At 40.5% G+C, this 17,970-nt stretch overlaps 1 protein-coding gene across 1 annotated transcript in view; it reads right to left on the reverse strand.

The window, feature by feature from the left end:
* Nucleotides 1-10,770: 10,770 nt before the first annotated feature.
* Nucleotides 10,771-17,970, reverse strand: part of Ola1 (Obg like ATPase 1) — a 131,479-nt gene continuing 124,279 nt past the window's right edge. Inside the window, exons 8-11 of the mRNA XM_036186180.1 lie at nt 17,308-17,448; nt 16,530-16,626; nt 14,376-14,498; nt 10,771-11,291 (exon numbers count right to left, since the gene is read on the reverse strand). Coding sequence (XP_036042073.1) covers nt 11,190-11,291; nt 14,376-14,498; nt 16,530-16,626; nt 17,308-17,448 — 463 coding nt within the window. The 3' untranslated portion in view covers nt 10,771-11,189. The remainder of the gene's footprint in view (nt 11,292-14,375; nt 14,499-16,529; nt 16,627-17,307; nt 17,449-17,970) is intronic.

Consider the following 17,970-nt stretch of genomic DNA (forward strand, 5'->3'; position numbering starts at 1 on the left):
TCAAAGCTTTTTGAAATAGTGCAGTTTGCTTCCTTATCAACCAATTGTAAGAGTTTTTTTGTGTGTTTTGGATAGTAGGTCAGATACAATCTTTACAAGACACATCCTTTGTGAAGGTTTTCTCCAGTCTGTTGGTTTCTCACATTCTTAAGTATCTAACTTCTAGTGAGTGCCGTTATCTCCACACCCAAGGTGAGCTAGGCTTTACCCTACTCTCTAGCTCTGTAGTCTTGATTTTTTTTTTTTTTTTTTTTGTCTTTTTTGGTTTTTCGAGACAGGGTTTTTTCTGTCTAGTTTTGGTGCCTGTCCTGGATCTCGCTCTGTAGATCAGGCTGGCCTCGAACTCACAGAGATCTGCTTGGCTCTGCCTCTCAAGTGCTGGGATCAAAGGTGTGCACTACTGATGCCCGGCTCAGTCTTGTACTTTATACTTAGGTCTATGATGCATTTTGAGATCCATTTTAAGTGAATTTGGCAGGCCAGGCGTAAGGTCTATGTGTAGCTGGAGTTTTCCTGCCTGGCCCATGGTCAGGACAAATCTCTCTCACCCGCCAGTCCCACAGTCGCTCAGACCCAACCAAGTAAGCACACAGAGACTTATATTGTTTACAAACTGTATAGCCGTGGCAGGCTTCTTGTTATGTACTTCTTTTATCTTAAATTAACCCATTTCTATTAATCTATACTTTGCCACGTGGCTCGTGTCTTACCAGTACCTTACATCCTTCTTGTCATGGCAGCAGCTGGCGGTGTCTCTTCATCCAGCCTTCTGCTTCCCACAATTCTCCTCCTTGTCCCACCTACCCTATCCTTCCTGCCTGCCTACTGGCCAATCAGCACTTTATTTATTTTAACCAATCAGAGCAACATATTTGACATACAGAACATCCCACAGCATCTATATTTAGGTATTTCTTTCCTGTCTAGACATTCCAGTACCACTGGTCAAAAAGTCCTGTAGTTATTTGTTAGAGACAAAGTTTTCCCTATTATGTAGCTCTGGCTGTTCTGGAACTCACCATGTAGACCAGGCTGGCCTCAAACTCCAAGATCCACCTGCCTCTGCTTCCTATATGCTGGAATTAAAGACGTGTGCCACCACACCTGGCTGTCCTGTGGTAGTTGTAAGACAAAAATCAGTTGACTTGTTAATTGGTTGTCAACTTGACAGGACTTATAGTCCAGGGGAGACAGCTCTGGGCATGTCAGTGAGGGAGTTTTCAGGGTAGGGAGGGGATATACTTGGATAGCAGATATCTTAACTGTGGTAGGCCCTGTACCAAGGGCTGAGATCCCAGACTGAATATAGGAGAATACGAGCTGAGTACAAGCGCTCCTTGTCCAATGCTTGCTAACTGCAAACGCACCAGGACCAGCCACCTTCAAGCTCCTAAGGTCATGTCTTCCCCATCATGATGGACTGCATCCTCACACCGAGAATCAAAACAAACCTTTCCTTCATTAGAAACTGTCTTTATTTTATGTGTACGGGGTTTCACCAGCACATTTCTGTCTGTGCACCACATGTATACCTAATGACTTTAGAGGCCAGAAGAGGGTATTGGATCCCCTGGAACTGGAGTTAAAGATGGTTGTGAGCCACCATGTGGGTGCTGAGAATTGAACCCTGGTCCTCTGGAAGAACAGCCAGTGCTCTTAACTGCTAAACCAACTCTTCGGCTCTAAACCCTTCCTTCTTCAAGTTGTCAAGGCAACAGGAAAAAGCAATTCAAGTGAGTCTGTGTCTGGGTTCTGTTTTATTCTTTCATATTGTCTTTCCTTCCCCAGTACCATACTGCTGTGAATCATCAGCCTTACTGTATGTAAGTCTTAAACTCAAGAACTGACTGCCATTGACACCCAGAAGAGATTCTTGCCTTCCATCTTCACACACATGACACATCCCTGCCACCTTGCTCTTTCCCATCCAGGAAATGCCTCTGCATCCAGCTGCTCAGGTTAAAAACCTAGAAGTCATTTTAATTAAAGTAATTTTTTTGTTTTTGTTTGTGTTTATTTTGTTGAGACAGGGTCTCTAAGCCAGGCTGGACTAGAACTCGCTTTGTCACCAAAGATGACCTGAACTCAGCTTCCTGTCTCTGCCTCCTGAGTGCTGGGATGACAGACCTGGCCAGAGTTGCGTGTGTGTGTGTGTGTGTGTGTGTGTGTGTGTGTGTGTGTGTGTGTGTGTGTGTGTGTGCGCGCGCGCGCGCGCACGTGCATGTGCATGTGTATGTGTGTGTATGTGTGTGTGTATGTGTGTGTGTATGTGGTGTGTATGTGTGTGTGTATGTGGTGTGTATGTGTGTGTGTATGTGTGTGTGTGCGTGCATTTGTGTGTGTGTGTGTGTGTGTGTGTGTGTGTGTGTGTGTGTGTGTGTTAGGGCAGCAGTCAAGTTTGCTTGTCTTCCTGAATTGCTCTCTAACTTATTTTTTGAGATAAGTTCTCTCACTGAACCTAAAGCTCCTTGACTGGCTGGCTAGCAAGACAAAAGAATTCTCTGATTCCCCGGCGCTGGCAGCCATGCCCAGCTTTTATATGGGTGCTGGGGATTTGAACTTAGCTCTTCCTGCTTGCACAGCAAGCTTGTTACCAACTGAACCATCTCCCCAGCTGCGGAAGTCATTCTGAATTCTTCTTTTCCACTTACATCTATTCTACGTGTCTTGTCAGCTCTTCCTGCTGCCGTGAAACAAACCAGGCTGCATCTACTCCACCCAGTTCACATCAAGAGTCCATCTCGTTGGTTCTACTGTGCCTGGTCTCCCTCCCGCGTGACGTTTTTTTTTTTTTTTTTAGCTTAAAAGAAGACACGAGCGTTTACCAGACTTTTGGGATTCAGTCTTAAAAGGAAACAATCCGCCTGGGGAACGTGAGTGTTTCTTATGAAATGTGGAAATCGGATGTGGTTGAGAGTTCATATTAAAGTCCTTTGGAGGGACTGGTGTGGCTTGAACTGTACTGTGAGATTTGAAGGCTGAGGACAGCAGTCCTTACCCGAAGTATTTGGGACCACAGGGGTTTCAGATTATTTTAGATTTAGGAATATTTGCATAGATCTCACTTGATTGAACATTTGTAACCCCCAAATCCTAAATGGTTCAAATCCAAATGTCTTTCACATCAGTGCTCAAAACGTTTTGGATTAGGGATGCTTAACCTGTGTGGAAAAAAACTGAAACATAGTAGTAATGTTAAGGTTGGTCGCACATTGAAATGACAACTTGGGCACACTGGGTTAAATAAATATATTATAAAGATGAACTTTGTTTCTCTTCTTTAAAAAATGTGGCCCTGGGTTCAATCCTCAGCTCAAAAAAAAAAAAAAAAAAATGTGGCTACTAGCCAGGTATGGTGGGATACACCTGTAATTCAAGCACCTAAGGGTCAGAGGCAGGAGGATTCCCAAGTTTGAAGCTAGCCTTGTCCTCACAGTGAGTTCCAAGCCAACCCATAGTGAAATTCTGTCTTAAAATCCCAAACAAACAGAACCAAAATGACTGTTAGCAACAGACCGCACCCCCGGCACACTTCCTTTGGACAGTGCGCTGCAGTTCTGGCCTCTGGCCCCCGCTTCCTGCTCCCCCATCCATCTCTTTTTCTGCACCACCACCAGCTTGTTGGGTCTTCCTCCCAGCCTGCTTGGGACTTTGAGGACCGAGGACCGGGCGGACAGCAGATGGGGCAGGATGCCAGCTGACCTTTCAAAATCTACACACATCACAGTGCACTACGTGTTTGAAAGCCTGCGGGCTTTCCACCGAAGCGGAGCGAGATCCAGGGTCCCACATCCCGTGGAAGCGCACTCCAGCCAACTCGGCCACTCTGTCCCCAGCCTCTGCATTTGCTGTCGCGTCTGCCTGGCTGCTTCTGTCACTTTTTTCTTTAACGTCATAAACTGGTTTTCATATTTTCGAGTAAAGCATCATCTACCATTTTTTTTTTGCACTGAAGGTCGCATCCTTCCCCTCAAGTCTTGATTTACATACATACAGAAAGGCAAGTCCTCAGACACAATGTAATTCTAGGCAGTTTTACATTGCCTTCAAACGGGCTCCTTCAGTGAAAAAGTCACCAGATGATAGGTGTAAGCTGTTCTCATGTATGCAAAATATATGTAGAGTTATTCACACATGTAAGCACATCATTAACTATTCAGGAGGACATGTGCTGGATAGTTAACTGAAGTTTTCTCTGGGGTCCTACTCTACATATTGTTCTGTGGTTCTCTTGCTCACAAAGCTGTATGAATGAGCAATCTTTCTATGCCAGCTCATATGGATGTACTTTATTCTTTTTAATGGCTTAAGGCACTCTTTTGTATGGGTACATTATAATTCATTTTGCCATTTTCCTATATTGATAGATATTTTAAATTGTTTCTAATTGTTTTTGCTGTTACAATTGAATCTTATTACAGCTCACCAGATTTCAATTCTTTGGACCACAGAAAATAATTTACCTTCTCATCTATGGGAACCAGTCTTTTATTGCTTCTGAAATGGCACATACAGTTTAGTTGTGAAACAAGGCTGTCTGAAGCATCAGCAACTTTTCATATGCAGCTTGTATGTTTGCATGACTTCTACCTTAACTAACATCTTTATAGTATTAAAGTATATGAGTACTTCCTAAGACCCAATATCTATAATAATGCATGTACAGTGGCTCTAACAACTGTTTGAAGGATGAATTTTTCTTTTTAAAATTGAGATATAACATACATAGTATAGTGCACAAATGTTGAATAATTATGTATATGTGTATGTGGGTATTGTGTCTGTGAATGCATCAGAAGAGGGCATCAGATTCCCAGGTGCTGGAGTACAGGCTACAATGAGTGGTCTGATGTGGGTGCTGGGAATTGAACTTGGGTCCTCTCCAAGATCAGTATGTGTGCTGATCTCAGAGCCATCTTTCCATACTCTGTATGCATGCATGCATGCATTAATGTGTGTGTACCATAAAGAAGCAATATGTTTGGCTATACACATATATAATATACATATGTATAATACACATATCCACAGATAAAAGTATTGAACATATCTTAATACTCTTTGAGGAACAATCTTTTGTTTTGTTTTGTTTTGTTTTTTCAAGACAGGGTTTCTCTGTGTAACCCTAGCTGTCCTGGAACTCACTCTGTAGACCAGGCTGGCCTCGAACTCACAGAGATCCACCTGCCTCTGCCTCCCGAGTGCAGGGATTAAAGGCGTGCACCACCACTGCTGGTAAGAAACAAAATTGTTTTGTTTGTTTGTTTTTTTTTTTCTCTTTTTTTGAAGATGCAATCTCTGGTGTCCAGGCTGATCTTACATTCCTATGCTCAAGCCTTAGCGTGCTGAGACAATGCCATGCCTAGATAGGGACAGCACCTTTTATGTAGGACACTTTAAAAGTTTTCTTCCCTTGACTTTCGAGTTTTCTTTGGGACGAGTTCTCCCTTATGATTCTATGGTGCCGACAGTTTGGAAAAGAGAGTCGGGGAAGCAAGGGACCTACAAGGAAGTTTGTAGTTTCTCATCTTTACTTAACTTTAAAAAAAGGGCTGCTGATGGGCAGTTGGATTTAATGGGAAAATAATGTGTTGCCAAAAACTTTCAAGTTTATTTGATCAAAGTCAATGGAATTTTCATGCTAGTCTCTCAAGCGTGGCAATATTCATGTGAGGGCTATTCAATACAAATAGTTGCTGTTCTGTATTGGTTTTAAAATTAGAAAAATTTAACAGAAAATAGAGAGCTGTGTAGTTTTGGTTATGGAATCCAATGTCAATGTCTAGACAAGCAAGAGTAGTGGGAAGGGCTGGGGCAGGAGGCTGTGGCCAGATAACAGATGGCGTCCATCATCAAGCTGAGAATTCAAGAGCGTCTCCTTGCCAAGCTGTCCAAGGCCCCATCTGCACCACAGCAGCATTAATGTTGAGTACGTCTTTGGAGGTGCCTGAAGGCTGTGCTGCCTCAATTTTATGTGATAAAATTAACTCTGGTTTTCAGAATACAATTTCTTCATTCATGAAGCCATGCAGGAAAGATTTTCAGGAAATCATAGGAAAATATGATCCATAATCCTCTCATGTCTGTGTCCTACACAAGGGTCTGTTATTGGTGTTTCTTCTAGGTCATACTAAAGGGAGGTGTGTAGGAATTAACACTAAGTGGCGCCTCAGCCCTTTAGGAGGAAGCCATTTCATCTATTAACACATCCATGTTATTTCTGTCGCATCTACAAAGGCCCTAAGGCTGGAAGAGTAAGTAGCATTGGGTGACATCTAAGTGGAATCCAGATCTGATCAAAAGCCCGCTCCACGCTACAGCTGGTTCACGGTAGAGGGCAGGAGGAATCACGCAGCTAAGGCATCATGGGAACAACTATAGGACTTGCCTGTATTTGCTGGAGTGTGTTGCTACATAAGCGTTAGCTCAGACACGGTAGCTTACACTCTTGTTCTTTCATGTACCGTGGGAAGCAGCCAGGTCAGTGGGTAGCTGGGCATCCCGAGATGCAGGTTCCTACTGTGTCGCTGCTTCACTATCCCTTAGGGCAGGGGTTCTCAACCTTCCCAAGGCTGCGACCCTTAATGCAGTTGCTGATGTTGTGCTGACCCCAACCATAAAATTATTTCCATTGCTATTTCATAACTGTAATTTTGCTACTGTTGTGAATTGTAAGGTAAATATCTATTTTCCAATGGTCTTAGGTGACCCCTAAGTTGAGACTTGCTGCTTAGGGTGCTGACCTTGTATGCATGATTAAGGAGTCCTCCAAAAGGAGGAACAGGAAGGAACACATGTCCAAGTGGCGAATAACCTTCTTCAAACAGCAGCAGGTGGCCTTGACCCCAAAGTAGCCTTTTTTTTTTTTGTTTTTGTTTTTTGGTTTTTTGAGACAGGGTTTCTCTGTGTAGTTTTCGCGCCTGTCCTGGATCTCACTTGGTAGCCCAGGCTGGCCTCAAACTCACAGAGATTCTCCTGCCTCTGCCTCCCGAGCGCTGGGATTAAAAGTGAGCGCCACCACTGCCTGGTAAGTAGCCTTTTTAAAAAATACGTATTTTATTTTATTTTTATGTGCATTTGTGTTTTGCCATGGGTATCAAGGTTCCCTGAAACTGGAGTTACAGACAGGTGTGAGCTGCCATGTGGGTGCTGGGAATTGAACTCAGGTCCTCTGGAAGAAGAGTCAGCACTCTTAACCCCTGAGCCGTCTCCCCAGCCCCAGAGTAGCTTTTTAATCAAACCGTATGGAGAGGGACCTGGGAAGTATGAATGGAACATACCTCAGATGTGACACATTCTTGGCATACTCTAAGGCAACCAAGTAGGGCTCCACCTGATGCTCCCCCACCCCATAGCAATGTGAACAGGGACCAGAAATTCAAAGAACACAAATGGCATCTCCTTTCCTTCCATATTTGGTGGCAACAGAATGCATGACTTTCCTGGCTGGCCTTTGGGCCTTCAATAGCAGGTCACATAAGCAGGCTACACATGAAGGGCTTCTTCCTTAGCCTCTTGTTCAAGTGGGAAGGATTGTAATCCTCCACAGTATGAAAGCACAGAGATGCTCTGGAGATGACACCAGAGTCAGACCTTCATTTTGGGAAACAAACGCTAGACTGAGAAGCTGGATGCAAGGACCCCAACTCTGTGACTGCATCCCTTCTGTTTCATTAGGAAATCTGCCCCACCCTGGAGCTGTGCTGTCTGCGATGCCAAGCAGGCGGAATGTCGGCTCTCCCTGTGCCTTTTGAAAAGACCTGTAATTATCTGTGCCTACCATTTCACTGTGCCCTTCCAGCAGCAAGACTAAACTGACTTACTGATCAAGTAAGGCAAATGTTCCATTTATTGATTGATGGACTGGTTTTTCAAGACACAGTTTCTCTGTGTAACAGCTCTGGCTGTCCTGGAACTGGCTTTGTTGATGAGGCTGGCCTTGAACTCACAGAGATCTGCCTGCTTCTGCCTCCCCAGTGCTGGGATTATAGGCGTGCGCTGCCACCGCCCGGCTGACAAATGGAGAACATCCACTTATCTCTCTCCCAAGTGTACTTGCACCAGCAACTTTCTGTTGCATAATTTTGTCTGCTGAGTGGATGTGGCCACAAGAAAGTATTCTGTACATTAGAACTGCCAACATAAACAATGAAGAATTTACCAGGTGCTGTCTAAATACAACCCTCACTAATGGCCTACATTGACTCAGACTGCTCAAGTAACACAGGCTGGCCTCACATGTGTGCACCTAACCCAGAAAGAATTGTCAATACAATTTTAAAAATTAGTTTTCATTCATTGTGTGTGTGTGTGTGTGTGTGTGTGTGTGTGTGTGTGTGTGTGTGAGAGAGAGAGAGAGAGAGAGAGAGAGAGAGAGAGAGAGAGAGAGAGAGAGAATGCACATAGGGGCCAGAGAACAACTTGCAATAAGTAGTTGGTTCTTCCCTTCCATCATAGGGTCCCAAGGACTGAACTCAGGTTGTCAGGTTGGGCAGCAAGCGGCCTTACCCTCTAGGTCATTTTGACATCCCAGAACTGCCAGTTTTTATAAGGGACCCCAGACAATTGTAGGGAGCCAAAAATCACTCCAAAGCCAAAACCTCTTAGCATATTGTGTTTCTACAAGCTTAAAAATGTGTCAAGATCAATTTTTCTAATTTAAGGAATCAGCCATTAGATCCAGCGTGTCTGAAGGGTCTGTGGAAACTGTTAAATAAAGCAGACTGCTACAAAACACGAGGCACAAAGAGATCTCGCCCTCTGACAGGGGCCGTCTGAGGCAGTCCTGATACCCTGGCAGGGATGCTAACAGTGATCAGCAGGGCGGCACTCTAATACCGGAAGGCGATAAAGCATTTGGGGGAAGACTTACTCCAGCATGGTGCTGGCGGAATTATACATGAACAAAACCTTTATTCATAATTAAATGAGTCATGAACCATGAAGAGAACTTGGCTTCTTCGACAGCCCTGGTTCCCATCCAAGCTGTGCCCAGTGCAATGTGAAAGTCATAAAGGCAACCCAAGAAAATCCAACTGAAGGCTATCAAAACATTTTCCCAAGCTTCTGGCACAAATCAATCTCCTGGGTACAAATTTGTTTGGGATAAAGCTAGACAGGTGCAAAAACATTTACATAAAATTTTAAAAATATAAACTATATTTTATACATCTATATCACTAAAAACATTTCAGATACCTTTTTATCCACAGGCAACAGTTCCTAGAATTCTAAACTTGTGTAGAAAATTCAATGCTGTACATTGCACATTTTTAGCATCTAATTTCTGCCCTAACAAATGTAGCTGTCTCAAAAGTCTCCTTTCTCTTGTTCCTGGTTTTCCCACGCTGTGCAAACCACCACATTAGAAGTTAGAAAGTTGAGTTTGATCATCTTCAAGCTTTTTTGTTTTTGTTTGTTTTTCCAGACAGGGTTTCTCTGTTTAGTTTGGAGCCTGTCCTGGATCTTGCTCTGTAGCCCAGGCTGGCCTTGAACTCAGAGATCCACCTGGCTCTGCCTCCTGAGTGCTGGGATTAAAGGTGTGTGCTACCACTACCCGGCCATCTTCAAGCTTTTAAACACATCTATGCAGGTTACTGTGATGGTCGGAAGTAAGGCATTTGATTTCTTTATGTTACAGAATGCCCGATAGTCACTGAGATACGGTAGTCAAAACGCAGACCCAATAAGAATGCACAGCGAGCGTGGCCAACACCACTGTAGCTTTGTTTGGATCACATTCCCTAGTTTCTAAGTCATCTCCACTACTCCACTAACTATCTAGTGCTCATTTACTGCCTGAGGCAGGATTGTATTCTCCAGCCTAAGTGTGCCTGGAACCTCACTATGTAGTTCTGGTTGACCCATCCTCCCAAATGCTGAGATTATGGGCCACCATGTCCAGCTTCAGTCTGTTTTTTGAGACACGGTCTCATTATGTTGCTCAGGCTGGCCTTGAACTCACCATCCTCCTGCCTCAGTCTCCTGAGTGCTGGGATTACAGGTTTACGCTGCATGCCAGGTAACTGCATCTGCTTTAAAATCTTCCCTCAGGGCAGCCTAATCTCCCTATGAAACATTCCTCCTTCCCCTGCGTGCGCCATACTTCTGCATAACAAACTCCTACAGTAAGAAAGAGGTTCATCTGGGTCTGAGCCTTCATTTCTTGGAAATGGCTCCTCTAGCACTTGGAACACAGAGGGGCACTCAGGGGGGCAGAGTTGAGGCTGCCTTAAGAGGGCGAGACGGCAAACGACAGCAAGTGTGAAGGATGTTTCTAAAAATGATTAAAGCTGAATGGTTTCTCAGTAGTTTTTAAGTCAGTGTATTAATCTGAATCAAAATAAAAATGCAACCCCTCAGAAACAAAGTGTCAGTTTTTAAAATTTAATAATTTTAAAGAAAAGTGAAAATAAAGATGCCTTCCCCTTGGTTAGAACAGTAACAGCAAACAAAATTTACTAATGTTGAAACAAAGTGATCTTCTTTCTGGTCGGAGTCACCTATGTTATAACCTTTGAAATATCACTGCTATCATCTTTCAATAAATGTCCATCTACAAATTAATTAATTTTTTGAGACAGTCCCGGGTATCTTATTCTTCTAATTCCCATGAAAGACTCACTTTTAAGATACAATTGCAGCTGCCCCACACTGCCAGTGGCTGTGCCACACACACGCCTTAAATCTGTAATCAGCAGCGAGCAGGTGCTATATCGCATTCAACACACCACAGTCAGTCAATACAGACATCCCCAAACACACCAAGGCTGGTTTTGTCAAATGTTTTATTGAGTGTAGACATCTGGAGTACTGTAAAACATGCATTATCTGTAGATTCAAAAAGGAGCAAGCCACATTGTCTTCACTGACAAATGTGTCAGGCTTGGCATACATGATGGAGATTAATGGAGCATCATGAGAGTAATATGGTTCTTGAAAAGCTTCTACAATTTCAAGTAGGGTCTTAATCACGTGAAAGGCAAAGCTGTTCACGTTTAGTAACTCGCATTTCATTGAAGGTACACAGTATTTTATAATTTAAAAACAAATAAAAATAATTTGTTTGTAGAAGATTTCCACTTCTAACTTTGTCTCTTTAGATTTCAGAAACTTTAATTTAAAAAACAAAACCCCCAAACCCAATATATGCATTTTAGAAGTATGTTTATCTGAGCAATAACTAAACTTTATTTCTTTTTTGGTTGCTGAGGTGTATTGAATTTGAAGAAGATAATATCTCCATCTTCAACAATATAATTTCGGCCTTGTTGTCTGTACTTCCCAGCAGCCTGCAAAGAGAGAGAACAAGAGGAAATGGCTTGTCACTTGTAACTAATACACAGGAAGGACAATTCGAAGAAATGCTCTGTGGGTCATGTTAAAAAAAGGATGAAAAAGAAGAGAAGTATGGGAGGGCACACAAGTTCCAATGCAAAGAAAAGCAGATCCACAGTAGAACTACATCTCCACACATACGTGTACATAATGGATTCTCAGTCACTGTTGATACATAAATGTAATTACACCAATATCATTAAGTTTCATTACATGCTGTTTATGGTACATTTCTAATGTGTCTGCAAACATCAGCAAGTCACTCTAAGGAAACCCATCAAAGGAGCCAGGAAAAAGTGATCAGTGCTTTGTTGGCTTAAAGAATTCTCTGGTGACCCTGGTGACATCCTAGAGACTTAGGCCCTGAGAAACACTGTACTCAGTTGTGGCTCATATATGTGAATTTCTTGTGGCCCAGTTTGATTTTGACCACAGTGCTGAACAAGTGTGCATTCCGAACACTAACTTGGAAGTTTACTAACAGTGTTGTGACAAGCACACTCTAACAGATTGGAACTGCACACAGATATTTTTCCACTTGTAGATCAGTCTGCAAAGCACCTGATTCCACCTGCTGGTATGCAGATCCAGACATGCTCTTGGTAACTGCACACAAACAAAGCAGGTTCATCCCATGGTCCAGCACACACTTCAGGCTCCTCAGCACCCACACTCAACGTTCACACAATTAGCAGTCTCCGGTGACCCAGCACCAGCTACTCAATGGAGACCCGAGGATCTTTTGGAAAAAATTCTCAAGTGTTTTCCTTCTGCTAGAATTTCTTGAGACCATGAACACTTTGTCCAATGTAAGATTACTACTTCCTGTTGACAATACTAAAAGTTCAAAGCCAAGTGGAATTATATTAACCAGTAGTAAAAACACTAACAAAGATCATACATCTGAGGTTTAAAATCAACAAACCAGACTGAAAAGCCCAAATGAGCATATTTTTGATAGTGCACTATACAAAGACTTTTGTCTACTAGCAACAAATGCTATTAACATGAAGTGTAGCTTTAAAAAGACAATGTGCTTTATCATTCTAAAAGATATAACTAAGTAAATATTCACATGATTTTTGTAAAGATGTGATGTACTAAAAGCCATATGCTATGTATTTCTAGACTCTAAGGCCTATTATTATTAAACTACACAGACAATTTAAATGAAATACATATTGACATGACATATTAGTGTAAGTTTATATACTTTGTTATACTCAAGTTTACTATTAATAGTGACAGTGTTTCTTTAAATTCTCTAGAGACCATTTAATCCATTTCCACTGCTATCAGAAACACTGGTTGAAAAAAAAAAATCAATACCCATTTGTGAATCTTGAGTATGTATTAAACAAGACACGTCTAAGCAGTTCATTTGCACTTGAAAGCGGCCATCTGTAGAAGGCAGCTTTGCCTAAGCAGATATGATTGCTAATAGTGTGATATCCCTGTAGACTACAAAGCCCCCGGAGCTATTCAGTATATAGTTCACAGCACTGCACTGAATTAGCTATGCTGCACCGGTGGTAGAAATACACACACACACACACACACACACACACACACACACACACACACACACACAGTTGTGTTCTCAAGCTCAAACTTCTTGTCATGTACAAGTGAACACTGTTGAATAAGGACTATAAAGCAGCTTATAAATCTTTCATTTAGTCAGAGTTCACAATTTTAAATGTTAGTTTTGGAAATTAAAAACCCATGAGATATTTAGTAATATTCTAGGTGGAAAACCCACCTTTCCCTATTTATGATATAAAGCACTCAGCCTTATATGTTACTATAAGCAGGAAATATCACTGCACTGTGTATTACAATTTCTGAATTGTTAAAGTAGTTATGATTCACGTTATCTAAGTTTATTATAACAAAAAATATACTAAGGATTGGTAAAAATCGACTTAGCATATGTATGTATGAAAAGAAATATATGCTAACGTGATAAAACATGTCGGCCAAAAAAAAAAAAAAATAGATATTCTTCAAGTCTATTTACCTGACAAAATTCACCATAATATTTACATACTTATCTATATCAATACAGATGACACTAATGAAATTAATGGCTTTGTTTAGTTATAAACTGTAACTTACTGGTTTTTTTTTTGTAAATCCAAAATGGCTCTCAATACTGAATCACTTATATGAAGATTTTCCCCTTCCTGCTTCTAAGGTTCCAAGAGTCCCATTAAAACCATGCTGTCTAATATGATTATTCTAATAATACTGGTAAGAATATACCAAACTTAAAATATCTTTCACATTCCTTTCAAATTATGAAACAGTCAACATAAGAGTCCTATTAAAATCATTCAACATTTTCTATGACAGTCTTCAAATTAAATTAAAGCAGCTACCTACAAAGTCAACTTTAGTTAGGTGAACTACATGCTTATTGGATATTAATAACTTTCTCTGTGTAGAATCAAACAAGCTAGAAAAGTGAATTTGCAATAGAACTTACATTAAAACTCGTTTAGTACCCTATTTAACACTGCTTCACTGTGTCTGTAAATCAAATTATAGCTATTAGCTAAAAGAAAGCACTATTTTGGACCTGCCCTCTAGTGTTGAAAAAGCAAATCAAATTCCCAAAGATCCAGGGGAAAAAAAAAAAAAAGGAACCCATGAAGTTTCAGTATCAGCCGGTTCAGCAGGTTTATCTGACTAGGCCCCATTATCTGTCTCCTTGACTTAACCATAGGGGTTTATTTCTAGTTCATATACTCAAATGGATTACTATGACTTTTCCATTAGCTACCAGTGAACAAATTCTTTTTTTTTTTTTTTAATGTGACTTAAACGTTTCTTTTTATTTTCAGTTAGAGGAAAGCAAAGACATAAACAAAGCCCCTCCATGCAGCTCTCTGAAATGACCTGAGAGCACATGGACATCAGGGGACAATGGGATCCTAACAGGCTAGCAGCACACAGTTTAAATAGCTGTAATTTATCATGGCTATCACATGAGTGCTAAAATTATGAAATTTGCAAGTAAAAAAGTCATTCCTTACCTTGACTGCATTTTCAGAACCCTCCTCTTTAAAGTCCTCGTATTTCATGACTTCAGCCATAATGAATCCCTTTTCAAAATCTGTGTGAATCTTTCCTGCAGCCTGAGGAGCCTTCGTTCCTTTCTTTGAAAAGGACCAGAGAAAACGAATTGCATTTAAGATGACTGATTATAAGCATTGAGTTTTTTTTCTCTGATCTGTAGCTGGCCCAACTCAAACTTGAGTTGAATAGCAGTTAAGGTGTCCGCCATACAATTAGTACATTTTCATCAGTGGACACTGCAGCAGATTGAGCAGACACGACATAGGTGTTAAAGGGATACAGCTGATAGCTTTGTTTTTCCTAACAGTCATCTGTGGTTTTATTGATTTAGATGTACTGGTGGGGTTTGGTGTGGGTTTCATTTCGATTTTCTATTCTTCACAGTGGAAAAAAAATAAAGATTTTTAAGTAACTTTCAAGTTGAATTATAAAAGGTTTAAAAAAGATAAAAAGCCCTCAAAATTTCAGCTCCTCTAAAGAACATATAAAAGTCAATATATAAAGGGATATTTTAAGCACTTCTAGTGAATCAAATAAGCTATGGTCGGCAAATAATTTTGACATAATCAAGAAATGTTAACAGTAAGATTTTTGAACATTTTTTATACTATACCCTGCCTCTAACCATCATGAAGGAAATTCAAGTCAAGATGGAAAGAGAAATGTCTTGTAATTACCCCATATGCTAAATTACAAGAATATACATTCCAGACAGACACAACCACAGAAAGAAATCTGAGAAATAATGGTGACCTGGAGCTGCTTAATAAAGCATGTTCAAGTGCTAAGGAGCCTGACACTACAGAGCACAGTTTTTATAATAAAAGATGTATTGGGTTAATGTGGCTACTCGCTGATGCTTACCTGACCGAGTGTCATAGCATATTAAATCATGGGAACTAACAATCAGTCTTAAGACAAACCAAGCTTTCATGTTTCAAACCCAGTGAATACTCTTTCCTGCTTCACATACTTCAGTTTGAAGTTTTAAGGCTTTAAAATACATCTTTTAAATATATAGCAAACAATACACACTGGCAATTTGTTTACCAACTTGGATTTGCTTTGACATCATTTTTAAAGTTTACATAAAAGGACCTCGGTTAGAAGTCAGTCAGACACTTTTCTTCTTCTTCTTCTTCAGAGGAGGAGGAGAATAAAGGGGAGTGAATCTTGGATTCACAGTCTAATTTATCACTGTGCTGACCAGCTCCACGTTTCCTATCATGCTCAAGGAAAACGGAACCGAAACCAGTGATCAGGACAGTCCAATCACCACAAAGCATGTATTTTAAAGATCATTAGTAAAGACTTCCTGAGACACTGAATCTAAAAGTTCCGGCCTGTTTATATTCTGTAACACATCATTAGGACTATATATATTTCAAAATATTTTTTCAGTAGAAAATACTATATTACAGTATATTTACACTCAAAAGCAAACAAACCGCTATACTTCATTCAGTCTATTGTCCTCTGGGAATAAATTAGTCACTCTCCCTAGTCATATTCAGTACACACTAATATCTACAATATGTATCACATCCTTCAAGAAGTTGAACATCTAACAGTGAAAACAAACATCACTTCTATGAATTCAATAGAAAAGAATGAATTATTACACACTGAGTTTAGCTTTTTGAGCCCAACTGTGTATCTATGAAGAGCATAATGATGTCCTATTGCTTTTATTGCTGAAATGTAATCCGAGCAAAGCAAAGGAGGAAAGAGGCGCCCGCAACCCAAACAAACTTAGCGAATACAAAATGAAAAGCAACATCAATTTCAGCAGAGACAAACCCAGTCACACAGATTAAGCAAGCACAATACTGGTGCGTCTTATCTCTGACCACAGGAGGAGGGTAGGCAGATTGTACAGGATGAAGAAATTCAGACCATGTAATAGGCAGAATCAATTGTTACCTGCCTCAATCAATGCCGCTCCACTTTCACTGTTCAGCAGCTCACAAATAATTAAAGTTATCCTGGACAAAAACCTCATCTGTAATGACTAGCTAACCGCCACCATGACAAACTTCAAAGTCAGTGATATTAATCTGAATTCAATAGTGTGGAACTGGATAGAGCTGATGAATAAGTATGAATCTTACCCTGATGGTCCACGCACGCACTTCATCTGGGCCTGCAGTGAAAAAGTATTCTAGCTGGAGTGCTGCAAACCCAGCCTTAATGATCTTTGGCAAAGCACTGAAATAAAATGAAACAAATTCACTCAACATTTAAGTTGACTCTGCCAGGGATCCGTCTAGAACTAAAATGATTCATCTTAAGCAGATAATGGTAAAGATATTAGTAAATGGCCATTTATCTTCCATAGTACACTTGAAGAAGTCAGATAGCTGAGGCTACTTCTTGAAACACCCATTCTAAAATTGGCTTTAATTGTATTAACCTGAAGCATTTTGAACTGTTTACTATTAAAAACGAAAAACTGTATCTTCCCAGCCTACAACTATTTTCATCCAATATTATTTCCAGAACTTAAGCCATGAAAGCAAAATTATTTGATTGAAACCCAATCTTCTAACAATATATTATTGTTACTCAGAAAAAACTACGGCAAGTGATTCACCCTTTCCCTTCCCCCCACTGAACATGACGAAAGCGTTTTGGCGATCATCCCTCCTCAAAAATATACATAACTAATACCTATGTTATAATTAAAACACTGTTCGGAGATGACAGATGACAGTTAAAAACTTAATTTAAAATAAATCTTTTCACTCTGTCTCATGGTAAAGAAAGGAGAAGATTCCCTCTTTATAATGGTAATTACTCTGTCATTTATTATTCTATCAGCGCAAGCAATTAAATTACTGCAAGGAAATAGTTGATAATAAAGTGTAGGGAAAATGAATGCTAATTAACCTTTGTGTCATGTTCGCTTCCAGATACTTCTGTCTCTCCTCGGCACTCAATTCTTGCAACTTGAGTTCCAAGGCCCCACTAAAAGGAATGACCAAGGCACCTGGGTCATACTTGTCCACCCACTCTTTAATTTTTATCAACCTGTAGACAAAAAAGGGCACAACATTATCTTGTAGTGCATGCATGACTGTACCACATTCATTATTATCAAGTAGCACATACATATTCATAAGAACTGCACGGTTTTATGATGCCATCTTTTTGTGTATAGCTTTCCAAGGTCAAGGCGTTAGCAGGCAACGATTTCTTCAGGTATACGCAGGGATTTTCTATTGTCGTCTAGTTTTACTTTAGCACACTATCTATAGGGACTCTATGACAAATATTATCAACTTTTTAAAGTCAAACTGAATTTGTTCCGCATTAACACCTGTACTTCTGAACAAGACTCTGTTTCATAATGTCTAATGTCCTTTACAAAGTAAATTTTAGAAAAGAGAACTCAAAGTTGCTTATGCGGGAATCATACTTAGAAATGTCAACTAATTTGAAGCATCTCTGAAAAATAATTTGTCGCACCCAGATCTCTACCGACTGGGTTAGTTCCTTCCTGAATGAACAGAACCAGCAGCTGCCATTTGGTTTCCAGGAAGGTTTCTGCTA

Source organism: Onychomys torridus, chromosome 4, assembly GCF_903995425.1.
Source record: "Onychomys torridus chromosome 4, mOncTor1.1, whole genome shotgun sequence".
Taxonomy (NCBI): Eukaryota; Metazoa; Chordata; class Mammalia; order Rodentia; family Cricetidae; genus Onychomys; species Onychomys torridus.